The sequence below is a fragment of the Trematomus bernacchii genome, unplaced genomic scaffold, assembly GCF_902827165.1.
Source record: "Trematomus bernacchii unplaced genomic scaffold, fTreBer1.1, whole genome shotgun sequence".
NCBI classification, from domain to species: domain Eukaryota; kingdom Metazoa; phylum Chordata; class Actinopteri; order Perciformes; family Nototheniidae; genus Trematomus; species Trematomus bernacchii.
In genome coordinates, this window is record NW_022987801.1 from 2,172,475 (window position 1) to 2,186,583 (window position 14,109).

Sequence of the window (14,109 nt, forward strand, 5' to 3'; positions counted from 1 at the left end):
TAATAATTCAAGACAACAGTAATTTATATAAAAGTGGACACTATGTGGGTGAAGTGTTCCTTTAATCTTCAATATTGCATCCTATATTGTTCATTGCATCAGATCTATCTATCTGTAAAAATACCTGAAATGTCAGACAAATGTAGCCGAGATTAAAGTACAATACTTCACAGTGAAAAGTCAAATAGGTTGCAAACAATACTTAATTAAGTTGCTGAAACTCGGTGACTAGAATTAAGATGTTTGAAAGTAAAAATGTGTTGAAACATCTCATACGTCAATGCATGAAAACAGTGACAACACAACATCACAAGGACACGTGATGTTCAAAAACAAATGGTAGTCATGCTGAAAATGCACATCATATCCAGGAATGTACCTATAGCGATGATCAATAAAAAGCTGATTGATCATTGATGAACGTATGTTGCAATCATTTCCTGTTGACAATGGTTGTAGAGGATGCTGGGAACAATGAGGGGACTGTATTGAGGGATTTTGAGAATAACAGACACATACATGTCGTCTTCTAAATTGCACTCTGTTTTGAAGGTGTGTGTCCCCAGCCAATGAGGATGCAGCATTCACATGCGTCACTTTGAGCAGCAGGGTGGGGGGGGGGGGGGGGGGGGGGGGGGGGGGGGGCTGTGCCTATTATAAACCCAGTGACTGCGCCTTTTCTCCACAGACAAGAGAGAAGAACTCAAGACTACAACAGGACTCCGAACCAGAAAAACTCAAAAGAAGAACTTTTTATAAAACTTTTTTTGTCTTTCATATTTTTCTACATTCTGAACAGCCGGGCTCTGAATCTAAGTTTTTTGCCGCTTTGGAATTTGATTTTCTGTGCTTTAAAAAAGTGCACATTTACACATTTTTCTTCCCTCATCTGACACTTTTTCAATCTTCTGCAATGTTTCCAGAGTCAAACAAAGGGTGAGTACACTTTTGTACAATGTACAGCTTTTTGTTTTCAATGCTGCTGAACACATGGCCCCTTCATGGGGCTGTCGGCAAAAATACATAACGGTTTGGAACGAGGCCAAAACAAATCAAACACGTGCTCTCTGGACAGCAACTGTTTAAAAAAGAAATCTTAATATTTGTCCTGAAGGAGTCCATAAAGTGTTGCTTTACACTTTTTATCACATTTGTACTTGTTAGGCCAAAAATGATATCAATATTATTTGGTAGTGGTGTTCATAGTAGGTTCAGTATCAGAGTAATTTATTAATAGCACAGTCTTGTGAATCCAGTGAATGGCACAGTCTCGTGAATCATGCTTGGGATTGTGTAGAAACAGCTTGTCATATGAAAGGTATTACACAAACTGTAGAATTAAAGGAATCAGCGACAGTTATCAAATAAGCAAGCAAAAAAAGATTGTGCGTGTCGCCATTTAATTGTATAAAAGGCGTGATACAGCCTGTGACTGCAGGAATGTGTGTGTGTGTGCATCTCTTCAAACACATCCTTATTAGTAGCCGTTCTCAGATCAGGCTTGCTGCCAAGAAAATCCGTTAATCTGATTATAATGATCACATCACATGATACTAAATTAATCAGAAGGTCAAGCTAGGTGGAACAAAAGATGGTCTTTGCAGTCAAACTGACCTTAGAGTTTCTTTTTGTGTCATCCAGCTGGAGCTACGAGGACTGCAAGGCCACTGCTGATTGGCTGCTGGCCCAGACCGACGTGCGGCCCACTATTGCCATCGTGTGCGGCTCTGGGATGGGAGGGCTGGCTGACATGTTAAAGGACCAGGTCGCCTTCAACTACAAGGACATCCCCAACTTCCCACAAAGCACCGGTGAGTTCAGCTACAACAAACACCTCAGAAACAAATTGGTTCCCCATTTGGCGTTCAAACTAAGTGAATGTTTTTTCTTCCTGTAGTGCACGGACATGCAGGCCGACTGGTGTTCGGCACCTTGAAGGGGCGGCCATGCGTTTGCATGCAGGGTCGCTTCCACTTGTACGAGGGCTACCCAATCCAGAAGGTGTGTGTGCTGAAGAAAAGAATCCCATGAAACCTTTAAAGATGCTGAAAGATCCTTTAAACCCAAGTCCCTTCTGGTTGTATAACATCCATGTGTGTGTTTCCAGATCACGCTGCCCATACGCATCTTCAAGCTGATCGGTGTGGAGACGGTGATGCTGACTAATGCAGCCGGAGGCCTCAATCAGGACTTTAAGGTTGGAGACATCATGATCATCAGAGACCACCTCAACATGCCGGGCTTCGCTGGCAACAACCCGCTGGTCGGACTCAACGACGAGAGGTAGGAAGTCCTGACAGTCTTTCAGACATTGAACAGTATCACCCTTTGGTCTTTGCCCGATTCTAAACCTTCCATTTGTTCCTCTTCGTGCAGGTTTGGAGTGCGTTTCCCCTGCATGTCCGACGCCTACGACAGAGATCTGCAGCAGATGGCCATGGATGTGGGACAGGAACTCGGCTACGGAGACTTCCTGAAGGAGGGTGTCTACTGCGTGTTGGGCGGACCCTCATTCGAGACCATCGCCGAAGCCCGTATGCTGCACAAACTGGGCGCTGATGCTGTCGGTAAGAAGTGTTTCATGGATTTTTTGCCACTAAAATTGAATTTTCTATAGTTATAGTACATGGGCAGCATTGGTGTGCTTTTAAAGCTGTAGAAACGGTGGCCATTTAAAATAATTTGTAAATGGCCACAAGTAAAGTAAAGCTAGCTATAATATTTCTTCTTCTGCGGATAAAAGCAAGACATCACATAACATAGCATGGTTTCTATGTAGTTAAAACATGTTATACTTATCTGTCCTCTCCAGGCATGAGCACAGCCCCTGAGGTGATCGTCGCGCGTCACTGCGGCATGCGTGTCTTCGCCCTCTCGCTGATCACCAACAAGGCGGTGATGGACTACGACAGCGAAGAGAAGGCCAACCACGAGGATGTCCTCCAGACGGGCAAGCAGCGAGCGGAGCAGCTGGAGCGGCTGGTGTCCACCATGGTGACAAAGATCGAGCACAACAACAACTACGCCTAAGAGATGCCGTGCCAGACAGACGCTAGATTTGAACCTTTCAGTGTGACTGAAGGGGACTTAAAGTGGTTGATATTTAATGCTATGGTGCCAAATATCCCACTTAGTTAAATATTTAGGTGAGCGGTGCGGCTGTTTTTAGTCTTAGGTCAAAAGAAGATAATATTGTCGTCCTCTGGAGAACACAGCCTTTGTTTTCATGCCTTAACAGACGTCTTACATTCCTCTATCGTGCGGCTCCAGACGAAAATGTTTATTTTTATCATTTTGAGACTTATTTGTTCTAACTTAAAAGATGTGATCAGTTTGTGTAAATGTCTGCAATTTAACTTAACAATGAGCTCAAAAATCTGTTATTTTTATGTTGTTGAAATGTGTTCATTAGTGGACTTAAAGTATTTTAAGGTGTTTGTTTTTTCATATGAATGTTGTTACTAAAAAGGTACTATTTATTACTAAATTGAGTTTGTTTGTGTCGTTCTTTGGGGTGCAGAGGAAAACATATTTTCTTTGATTAACACATCACACAATAAACTGAAAAAACTGAAAAACGCTGACTTTTATTATGTGTTTTATGTCACCAAATCTCACGTAACTGTATTAGGTTAGTTGAAAGCAATAACATATAAACATAAATATTATGTTCAACTTAATAGTATTGCTTTCAACTAACCTAATACAGCCTAACCTAATTTGTTGACATAAACCATTTAATTAAAGGTAGGGTAGGTAAGTTTGAGAAACCGGCTCGAGATCACTAGAATTTGAAAATGCACAACCGGAGAAAATCTGCCACTTCCTTATAGAGCCCCTCCTCCAACACACACGAACGTGCACATGACCAATGAGGGCACGAGATAAGTTTGTGCCCCGATGGAAGGCTGACAGGCAGGTAGGCCATCCAGTTATTTTAGCCGGCCCGGCTAAAATGATTGGTCGTACTTTTTACAGTATTACGGCTTCCACAGATGACATTTTTTAATGGATTTTTTGTCAAAGCACTTAAGATATTCATTGCTATCGGGATGTTAAGAGCATTCCATGGAATATAACAAAAAGTGTATCTCGAGCCGGTTTCTCAAACTTACCTACCCTACCTTTAAAGTCAACAATTCAGTTTTTTCAGTGTACGAATATAATAACATAACTCAGACTTAATATATGAAAAATTAATGGATATCGAACCAGAGACTCGTAAAATCCCATTTATTTGCAAAGTGTGTATTGAAGTTGTACAGAGACGCTACACAGTAAGCCAATGTATTGCATGATGCTTGGGTCCAAAAGGGCCCAGAATGTTGCCAGTGTAAACGTTAGGTAATGTTACATAAGCATTACGCTGCAAAAACTGAAGACAGGAATGCTGGCATTGTCGGAGTATTAAACAAATGTAAGGGTTTGGTTGTCACTTTTTGATTAAATGTTTCAAATTCTTCGACTTACAAAAGCACAGAAATATTTGGCAGAACAAACTATTTTGGTATTTGAAACAACTCTGGTTGATAAGATAGTAAAAACACTTAACCATACTTAAAACACTTCTCTTTCTCCCCAAAAGTGACATATTATTTTGGAATACAAACCTTCATATAAAACACTTGCTCCCATTAAACAGAAACTAGGCAGGCAGACAATATATGACATTCCACACTGCATGCATACAACATCTCCACGCATCTTGCATAATAGTTTACCTTCACCCAAAGTATTCACGTGTTCCCGTTAAAGGCAAAATTAAACAATGCCGACATCCCTTTTGAAACCACTAAAACATCCATTTCCAACCATGATATAAAAGATTTTGTTGTCATATTTTGCAAAACAGTCAGTAAAAAGTGCCATGCATAATTATGCCTTAAAGCTAAACAGGATTATTTTTAAAGAAATATAACTTGACACATTCTCTATGATACAGCACTCCGCGCTACAGGGCCCAGTGAAGCAGAAGATGTAAACGAAAGTGCCTCGCTGGCGACATCGCTACGGAGGCAGAGTAGAGATACATACTCTGCACATTCATATGTTGGCTGGAGAACAAGCTAGCGCACTTAGCAGCTCTTCACATCGGGCACAAAGATTGTGAAAACTCGAATTGTTTTTCTAAAAAATTTAAATCTGAGAGGAGTCCTTTGCAGATTATCCTCAGGGACATTAACTCTTTGTGGACTAGCCACTGGATTGTTTTCACTTCAATACATTGATTTAATCAGAAATCTGTATTATAGGTATTCAATTTCTTCTTCTGACACTCTAAAGTATCCCTTGCTTATAATGTGTAAATCATGTTTAAGTAATTGTTGATTGCTCATTTTAGATATAAACACTGTTAAAATCAAAACCACGAATCGACAAAAAATATCACATTTAATATACATGTAAAAAAAAGGGCAAAAATAATCATTTTGGTTGAGTTTCAGGGCGGTGTGGACAGAAAACCAATTATTTTGTTACTTTTCAACCTCCTTGGCTTAATTTCCTACATGAGTTTGGATTATCTTTTATTTGGTTTACTGAAACAGCTGATGTGGATAACCAAACCAGACATTTGAATGGGGATATAAAATGTTAAAGATAAGGGTGTAACTTTTAACAAAATACATTATGTTTTATTTCTAAACTAAAAATCTATCAAAACTACAATTAGGGACATTTTGTCTCCACCTACTGAAATTAAACCAATATGTTTATTTCTGCCTCCAATAAAATGTTTGTATAGTTAAAAATGTTCCCGCCTGCAGTCAGTGTGACCGCAATGTTGACCGCCAGGCTACAAGAACTGAGTGTCCCTCCGTTGGCAAAGCAGGTGGCAAATAAAGGTTTGGCACATTTCCAATGTAGGCACTGTAAAGATTGATTTACAGTCTTTTAGCATCAGAGCGCCTCGACGCAAGAGGAAGAACTGGTGGAGAAAAGGCACTTCTGAAACCACACATACTGGGCCTGGAGCTGCGGGATGCAGTGCAACATTTACAGAAGAGTCCTCTCGTCTCTAGGCAAACATGGTCAGGGTAATCCACTGCAGAGAACACAGAGAGCGTGTGAATTAGGGGATGCTAATTGTAAGGTATTCACAGAAATGGTGAGTAGATTTCCAACGCAAGCTTGAAAAGCTAAGACATTGTTTGTGTAGCATTTATGTTCACGTGTGTGGCCGTACCTGCGTGAAGTTGAGGGACATCATACCATCTCCATCCGTGTCCATGGTCTGAAAGGTTTCTGCAGAGACAGAAACAAAGAGAAAACACTTATTTTACTATCACCAACTTACTATTATTATACTCTTTTGTAAGTGTAACACAAGCATTTGTATTTCTTTTTTAGGTTATACGTTGTTTTGTTTTTTACCCAGAGACATGTACAGTATGTTGTTTATTTTTTTAATTATGGACATTAATTAGCAATAGGCTACAATAGCATACATGTATGTATTAGTTTGAGCCATACAAGCTCCACCAATAACAGTAAGGTAGACCCAAAAATCGTAATATTTTAATATAACTATAAGTTAGGCGTTACATTTATTTTGTTAACGTTAGCTATCTATGCTAATGTTGTTAGCAACGTTGGCACTTAACGTGAACGTCAGTTGTTGATAGCATAGATAGCTAACATTAGCGACCTAATACTGTTATTTGTGCATTACAAGTTATTTTGAATTAAAGTAGCATTGTTAACCTTGGAGGTTCAATTACAAATGCTATTGTTTGATCTTGGTTTGACTTTTTGTGGTAAATTAAGGGAAAATGTGTCTTGAATGGCATTGAGGTGGTGCAGTCATGGGACTCACTGAACATGGTCTCCAGTCGGACCAGACAGGTGACAAAGTTGTCAAAGTCCACAGCCATGTCGGCCTCCGTGTAGCGCAGGATGATCAGCTGGAACAGTTGGTTGGTCAGCTTAAAACCTAAAGAAGAAAACACAAACAGAAAAAATTAGGCCATGTTTTACAGAATAATAATCAAAAGCATCAGAAAAATATGAAGATCCAGAGGGGAACACGTAAACCCTGTGAAGAAGAGTGAAAATTGCTTCTGACTTTTGTGTTACTACTTATTTTTTCTTGTATTTAAATGAAAAGGGACAGTACCTGCAGATTCAAGAGCCATCCTCATCTCATAGGAGCTCATGGTTCCTGATTTGTCCAGGTCGAACTGCCTGAAGATGGTCTGGCAGGGAAACAGAAAATGGAGAATGGAAAAAAACTAGTATTTAGGCATGTCGACAGGAAGAACATGAGAAAAAAATGGTCGACTGATCGGTTGTCAAAACAAACAACAGGCTGACGCAGGAACCATGACGCAGAATCAATATTATTGAGCCTGATCTGGGTTAAATCTCACCAGGTATCGCTTAATCTTTTCCCAGAGGACATGGAACTCTGTCAGGCCGAGCTTCCCACTGCCATCCGTCTGAGCACAGGAGTTAAGGAACAACCAGTACGAGAACAAAATAAACTTCATATTTTTTAAAGGGGACCTATCATGCAAAATGCACTTTTGTACGTCTTTTATACATGAATATGTGTCCCCGGTGTGTCAGTGAACTCACCAAGTGTCAGAAAACACAACCCTCTCTCTTTTCCTCCATACCCAAATCTCTAAAAACGGGGCTGCAACGGAGCTGATACAGATTTGAAATTGTTCTGACGTCAGAAACAGGGAGCTCTGCCTATATGGGCAACTCTCCACCTATCAGGGGAATGGGGGGTTGGGCCACGGCCACGGCCATTGCCGCTCGAAAGCGCTGGAGACGCTGTAGTACATATGCCAGGCCTGTAAGTGGCGCTGTAGTCTGCCACAAAAGCAGCGAAGAAGACTTCTCACAGAATCAGCCATTGCAAAAACAGGGCTGGAAAAGAGCAAATATAGCGAAATGAGGCATGGCTAAAATGCATGATCCGTTTGGTATTTTGAAAAGAAAACTTCACAGACATGTTTTATATAGGTATGGCCCTACAATATATTATTCAAATATAGCATGATAGGTCCACTTTAAAATAGTATCACAAGCACCCAATTTGAAGGGAAAGTCTATAGGAGTACATGAAACACCAAGACACCAAGTTGTGACAAGGAAGAAAAGTGTATTGAATTATTTCAAACTGTCCATCACAAGTCCAACAATGGGACTGCAATGCTAAACTTGGGGAGTGCCTTTGTTTAATGAAGCATTTTTTTCTGAACCTTTCATATCAAAGTTATATTAATGCTGATATTTTGATGCCATTTCAAGGATACGTCCATTAGGTTTATCATACTGCGACAAGCCTCTTTTGTGAAGCCGTCTGTCTTCAGGTCTTTATCTGTTTGCATCAGAAAGTCAAACAAAAAGAGAGAGGAATATCAAATATAACACACGGTAATTCCATATTATCATATGCCAGCTTGTATTTCCAGGGTGATTGCAGCAGTTACTAACGTTTGCCGATGATCCTGTTCAATATGGTTTGCAGCTCGGTGAGGCTGATCTCCATATCCTGTTGAAATAAAGACAGTCAAATCATTGAAATATAACTAAAAGCTTTACCCTGAAACATTTGTCAAAGCGTTCTTACCGGCCCTGCCAGCTGTCTGAAGAGATTCTTGAAGCTGGCATCGATTTGGCTCTCGTCCAGCTCGATCTGAAACACAAACATTTCAGTACACTTTGGTTCCTCTCCACACAGTTTTAGCAATTATGTGAAGTTATTAAATCTTCTCACCTCTGTTGGAAGCTCAGCTATTACTTTATCATCAAGCTCCCTGACATGGAAAGCAGAAACATTTAGAGTTACTTAGATGCTTATCTTAAGATACACATTTTTTTTTTACTTTGCTAAGGAGATGATGTTTTCAGCTTAATTTGTCTGTTTGTCAGCAGGAATACTAAAACAAATCAACTGGCCCAATGTTCTTGTAACTTGGTGAAAAGGTGTAGCCTGGAGCCAATTAGAATAACGGAGGGAAAACAGACTTTCCAACTCGAGAAATGTGACCACCAGAGGAGCACTTGAACGCACCATTGGCCTTGGGGCAGGTCTCCGCTCTCCAAATGCCATTCTATTGTAAAAGCTGTTTCTTTCTCTGTTTCTATGTTGTTTTTAGCTGCATATGTATTGTATTCATTACATGTACTAAAGATAATACTTAATACAATTGACAGTACACTTAACCTGGAAATAATCTTTGTCACAAATTGTAAAGCACTTACACATCACTGTACCCTGTATGCCAAGGCAGGTTTGCCATCACTTACTGTACGGAGGCTAAACTCCCGTATTATATCTGCTCTCTGATAACACAGAGAATTGCAAGCAGCTATTGTCTGAGATCGCATGATGTAGTATTGTTAGATGCGCCAAGAGCAAGGACTGTCTTAGGTAAGACAGCTTTTATGTGCGCAGCTCCACTTGCTTGGAACAATCTTCAGCAAGAATTGAAACTGAGCAATCTCATTCCTCTGCATGTTTTTAAAGCTAGGCTAAATGAAATGCTTGTTGATACTATGGGTACTTGTAAATGTCTATAACTATGTAAATGTATCCTGTAAATATAATGTATGATGTCCTTTATTGTTTTATGTTTCATGTGGAACCTATATGCTGCAGGTCTCCCTTGAAAAAGAGATCTATGATCTCAATGGGACCAATCTGGTTAAATAAAGGTTTGAAATGAAATGAAATATTGTAGAATTAAAGAATAGCTGCTTATTTTCGCCCCCAAAATCTCATCTCATGCCCAAAGCATCCTCTCTGCCTCCTCCCACTCTGTCACAGCCACTCACTCGGAGTCTGCGGGCTTCTCAGAGAAAACTCTGAGGCAAAAGTCGGCCTCTGTGTGCGGCTCGAAGGTGGAGGGGACGATGATGTACTCCCCGGCCGGCAGACTCAGCCGCGAGCTGACCTCCCTCAGGTTGACGAAGAGCTCTGAGCGGGCGCTGGAGCCGTGGGTGAGGAAAAAGTCTCGCTTCAAGTGGACGCCTGAGCTGCCCTTAAACTGAGAGGGGAGGGAAATAGTATGCCTTCAATAAAGACTATAAAATCAAAAGATGAAAAAAAAATTGAAAAAAGGTGAAACACATACCTCTTTTGGAATCTGTAAAGAATGGAGAAAGGGGGATAATTACTATGATGGACGATATCATGAACTACAAAATACATGAGAAAAGCTACAAAATAGAGATTATCTGGCTAAACTGAAATAAAGAACAAAGTTTGAATCCTGAAACGTGACATTGTAACATCTGTTATAAAGATAGCTTTTAAGTGTTTAACAGTGTCTTAGTTTTACTTTTTTACACAGGCATTATGTTAATGTTCTCCAAGGGGAAAGGCTAAAACATGACCATTTGTTGGTTTTACGATGACGTTTTTAGCACTGCTTTTTAGGCTTCACATTACCTCGTAGAGGGCAAACCCGATGGTCTCCATGTCTTTGCCCTCCCGCCTCTTCTTCCTCCGGTCCTTCTGCATGAGGCCGACCAGGAAGCTGCAATCTGATTGGCCAGGAGTGTCGGGATGCTGCAGAGCAATCTTGAACTGAGGGTTGAGCCAAAAGGTTGCTGGGAAGAAGGAGTTGGGAAAGTCAGATTGTAAAACATTTATTAGTATATATTAGTTTTTATCCATCAAAATTCCTATGCATATTCAGTGTCTCTGAAACAGAATACAACGCCACCATATGATCCTAAAACTGAAAAAGAAAATGAAACTGGATCGTGTTTTGAAACAGATCTTCTATCATATATCGTCATTTATTTCTACTTCCGGTTCCTTCCTCCCATCCATTTTCTAGCTCACACTTCCTACCTGGGAAGTTCCTGCAGCCTCCGGCCGTGCTGCCCCGCCTCCACTCGCCCTGATACAGCGACGAACTCCATTTCTTCGGCTGGCTGTTCTGCAGGGCATCAGCCGTCAGGTTGCAGAGCTCCAGACGAGTGAACTCATGCAGGAAGTCACTGAACGACATCCTGACAGACGTACACAAACATACTGTTAGTAGGACAGGGTTGTTTTTCCATCACAAAGTCCAAGAGTCTAAGCTTGTCTCAGCACAGACGAAAACACTGACATTTCAACATATACTGCATCAATGTATCAAACTGACAAAGGGAAACAGATGTGAAACAACAATAAGACACATCTGTAGGCCCTGAATTCAAGTTTGGTTTGATAATGTGTGTTTTTACAAGTAAACTGATGGTAAGAGGCACTCACCAGAATTCACCGTCCTCACTGCGGTTTTGTAGCCGACTTCTGACGGAGCGATCCACATTGTCCCATTCTCTGGAGCTGTGGATTTCACGAAGTTAAAAGAGAACTGTTCATGAATTGTATAACTAAGGCAGCACTTTTCCTCATTGGTACTGTACATCCAAACAGCAAAAGAAACAAATGTTACTGAACGTGGTGTTGTTTCTTCAAATGTTATTCAACAGGGGAAGTTTCACACCATTTTCAGTATGTGAAGTGTTCAAAATTCGACATATTGGTAGCCAGGGGGGAAATTGTGTAGAATGCTTTTCTTACTCCAGGGATATAACTAACACCAGTGTGATTTTGGAGAGATTAGGAACATCCTGGCCAAAATTACAGGTGCAAATTCGGCAGCCATAACACCAGCTCTGCCAGATTTAGAAGACCCTCCTTTAAAATGTTTTGAGTAAAACACTTTTGTTTGCTTAAACTAGAGAGGGAAAACTAACACCAGTGTGATTTTGGCGAGATTAGGGTAGATTCAGAAGCGCCCCTTTGGTATTTGTAATAACTATTATTTAATCCAAATCATTTCTCCCCTCTGTCTGACTTGTCTTCTAAATCCTGAGGACAGATGAGAAGCCAAGTAAGCTGAATTTTTTGGGAGGCAATCTTAAAAGAGACAGGCACTGAAACGGAGCGTCTCGGAGCGAAGACAGGTTCAAACAGACAAAATTAGAAAAACAATGTGTTTTTCCTTAGAAACCCTCAATTTAAGCATGAACCTGAAAATAACCATGATATATCCTCTTTAACTGCCCATAAAAACTACAACAAAATTCAGTATTTATCAAGATATAAGAAATGTAATCAGAGTGAAAACATCCTTCCAACATTTAAGACCTTCACACTTGTCTCCATTTAAAGGCTAAATTGGATGTAGTTAGTGTAAAAATCATCCTACTTGTCGCTCCACGCTCCGGTCCACTCCACTTCCCCCCAGGGGTTCCTGATGCGAACCAACTTGGTCTTATTTCCTCTGTAAACGACCTGAGGGCAAGAAGACATTTACACTTCGTCACTACTTAGGTCTCCTGGGGTGAGTGCGTATCACAAACGCCCTGCACACGTCTTTCTGTGTATCTACTGTCGGCAACTCTGAAATTAAATGTCACAGTTTAACAAACCCTAACAAATGGAGCTATCCTCTCCACCATTTGAAACAAATTAACTTCAGTTACAGAACATAATGATACTGATTATAAAAGACCTATGATGCATTTATCATGTGACAATATCATAAGAGATGCAACATTACTAAGGGCAATGAACCCATGATACATTTAGGGTTTCAATCTATGATTTTATAAGTAAAAATGCAGTTTTTAAAGTTAACTTTACTGAATAAACTCCAGTGCATTCCTGTACTCGAGCAGTTTTGAGAGCCAAAATCGGCAAAAGTAATATTTCTTTATATAAAACCTACTGATAAATGGTTAAATCCTTTTAATACGTTGCTTGAAAAGCATCATCAAAGGTTTTTTCAAGGAGTAAGTCAATGTGTGTTATAAGGAAGAACATTTGCTAAGAATAAATTGAATTACAAGTAAATAGTCCCAACGTTTTTTCCTCACTCTTTACAGTTCTGACATTTTGGATCTTGGCCATTGCAAAAGTCACCATGCTGCCATTTTGGCTGAGGAATTGGATTTGACTGTGAACCGCTCACCTCGTCCACACCGGTCACAGAGTAGGCGTGTCCCTTCACCAGCTTCTTGAACGTCACAGCCTCCTTGTCCACAGAGCTGGTGATCTGAGGAGAAACAGCGCGGTCAGTGACGTCTATAAAGTGATTTACAGTCAGGAGGAACTGCACACTGCTGCTCCACATGTGACTAGTTGGAGACATTCACATTCAACTCATTATCGAGGTCAACAAACTTTAGCTTTTTTGATTTTCCTGTGGACATTTATTTAGTTGATATGTTTTTCAGTTAAAGTAAGTCCCATGCAATGCAGACAATAACAGTGTTAAATAAATGAGGGTTTAAACTCATTTTTAAATGCAAAAAATATATATTGGTATATATTGATCCCACATTTGTTGAGCTTACTAAATGGGAGTCATTACATATTATTTCTTCAATATTTACAATTTTAAATGTGTAAAAAATGCAAACTATAAATGTAAAAGGTGCAGTTTAGAACCTAAACTTTGTATTTTAAGCATTTATCCAGAAGACTGTTCGCTATCGGTGAATTGTAAGCTGTACTCTGCTCTGTTTGTGGATGTGCTTTTATTGTATTTTTGTTGAATTTGTTAATTTGCAAATGTAATTATATTCTTCGTCTGTACTTTAAACTGATTTCTAGTATCTGCACACTTTTGATTTTATAATTTTTTTTGCATTATTCTGTAATCTGCCACATGTCCAATGTTGGGGAATGTTCGGTTGTGTTTGTGTAATGTGATAAATAAAAGTGTAATCAATAAATACATTAGATTAGAATTTCTATCCTATTTTTTAAACCTTGTTGCGGTTAAACCAAAGCTCTTTAAACTTTGGTATTGGGTCTTTTACTCCAAAATGACCTGGAATGGCAGTCCTCCCTACCCAGACTTGGCAGCACAGGGAGGCATGGTAAGTACAGAAAATGACCAGACAGACAGAGTTCAGTCCCCTCTGTCTGCAAACACCCCGTGTCCTGGAAAGATTTGCTGATTTCATGCCAGCTTTTACAACAGGTTTCTATATCTTCGCTGCCCTCTCCTGGCTCAACACCACATTTTTCTTACATGTATTTACATTCACAGCACTCTTTCATCATTATTTACTTCTCAATTCACCAATATTCTGAGACTGAGGTTAAAAAATACTTTATATCAACAACAATTCTCTATTTTAAGT

The 14,109-nt window shown here is 39.9% G+C and overlaps 2 protein-coding genes across 3 annotated transcripts in view; one reads left to right on the forward strand and one right to left on the reverse strand.

The window, feature by feature from the left end:
• Positions 1–690: 690 nt before the first annotated feature.
• Positions 691–3,487, forward strand: pnp5a (purine nucleoside phosphorylase 5a). Its single transcript, XM_034150016.1, has 6 exons — positions 691–936; positions 1,642–1,811; positions 1,898–2,001; positions 2,108–2,283; positions 2,377–2,567; positions 2,813–3,487. Exons 1-6 carry the CDS (start codon positions 914–916, stop codon positions 3,028–3,030), a joined length of 882 nt encoding a protein of 293 aa, XP_034005907.1. The 5' UTR covers positions 691–913; the 3' UTR covers positions 3,031–3,487.
• A 731-nt stretch (positions 3,488–4,218) lies between these two features.
• Positions 4,219–14,109, reverse strand: part of capn1 (calpain 1) — a 28,664-nt gene continuing 18,773 nt past the window's right edge. For both annotated transcript variants that reach the window (XM_034150035.1, XM_034150036.1), the window contains 16 exons: positions 12,930–13,013; positions 12,165–12,250; positions 11,222–11,296; positions 10,814–10,974; positions 10,406–10,566; positions 10,089–10,100; positions 9,790–10,001; positions 8,729–8,768; positions 8,582–8,647; positions 8,446–8,503; positions 8,265–8,329; positions 7,368–7,436; positions 7,115–7,193; positions 6,815–6,931; positions 6,185–6,243; positions 4,219–6,043 (listed from right to left, as the gene is read on the reverse strand). In XM_034150035.1, coding sequence (XP_034005926.1) covers positions 6,017–6,043; positions 6,185–6,243; positions 6,815–6,931; positions 7,115–7,193; positions 7,368–7,436; positions 8,265–8,329; positions 8,446–8,503; positions 8,582–8,647; positions 8,729–8,768; positions 9,790–10,001; positions 10,089–10,100; positions 10,406–10,566; positions 10,814–10,974; positions 11,222–11,296; positions 12,165–12,250; positions 12,930–13,013 — 1,371 coding nt within the window. In that variant the 3' untranslated portion in view covers positions 4,219–6,016. The remainder of the gene's footprint in view (positions 6,044–6,184; positions 6,244–6,814; positions 6,932–7,114; positions 7,194–7,367; positions 7,437–8,264; positions 8,330–8,445; positions 8,504–8,581; positions 8,648–8,728; positions 8,769–9,789; positions 10,002–10,088; positions 10,101–10,405; positions 10,567–10,813; positions 10,975–11,221; positions 11,297–12,164; positions 12,251–12,929; positions 13,014–14,109) is intronic.

Excerpts from the sequence above, each read along its gene's own strand:
- pnp5a (XM_034150016.1), top strand. The coding sequence starts at position 914 with ATGTTTCCAGAGTCAAACAAAGG. Across the intron at positions 2,284-2,376 it reads GTCGGACTCAACGACGAGAG|GTTTGGAGTGCGTTTCCCCT; the intron begins GTAGGAAGTCCT and ends CTCTTCGTGCAG. Across the intron at positions 2,568-2,812 it reads ACTGGGCGCTGATGCTGTCG|GCATGAGCACAGCCCCTGAG; the intron begins GTAAGAAGTGTT and ends TGTCCTCTCCAG.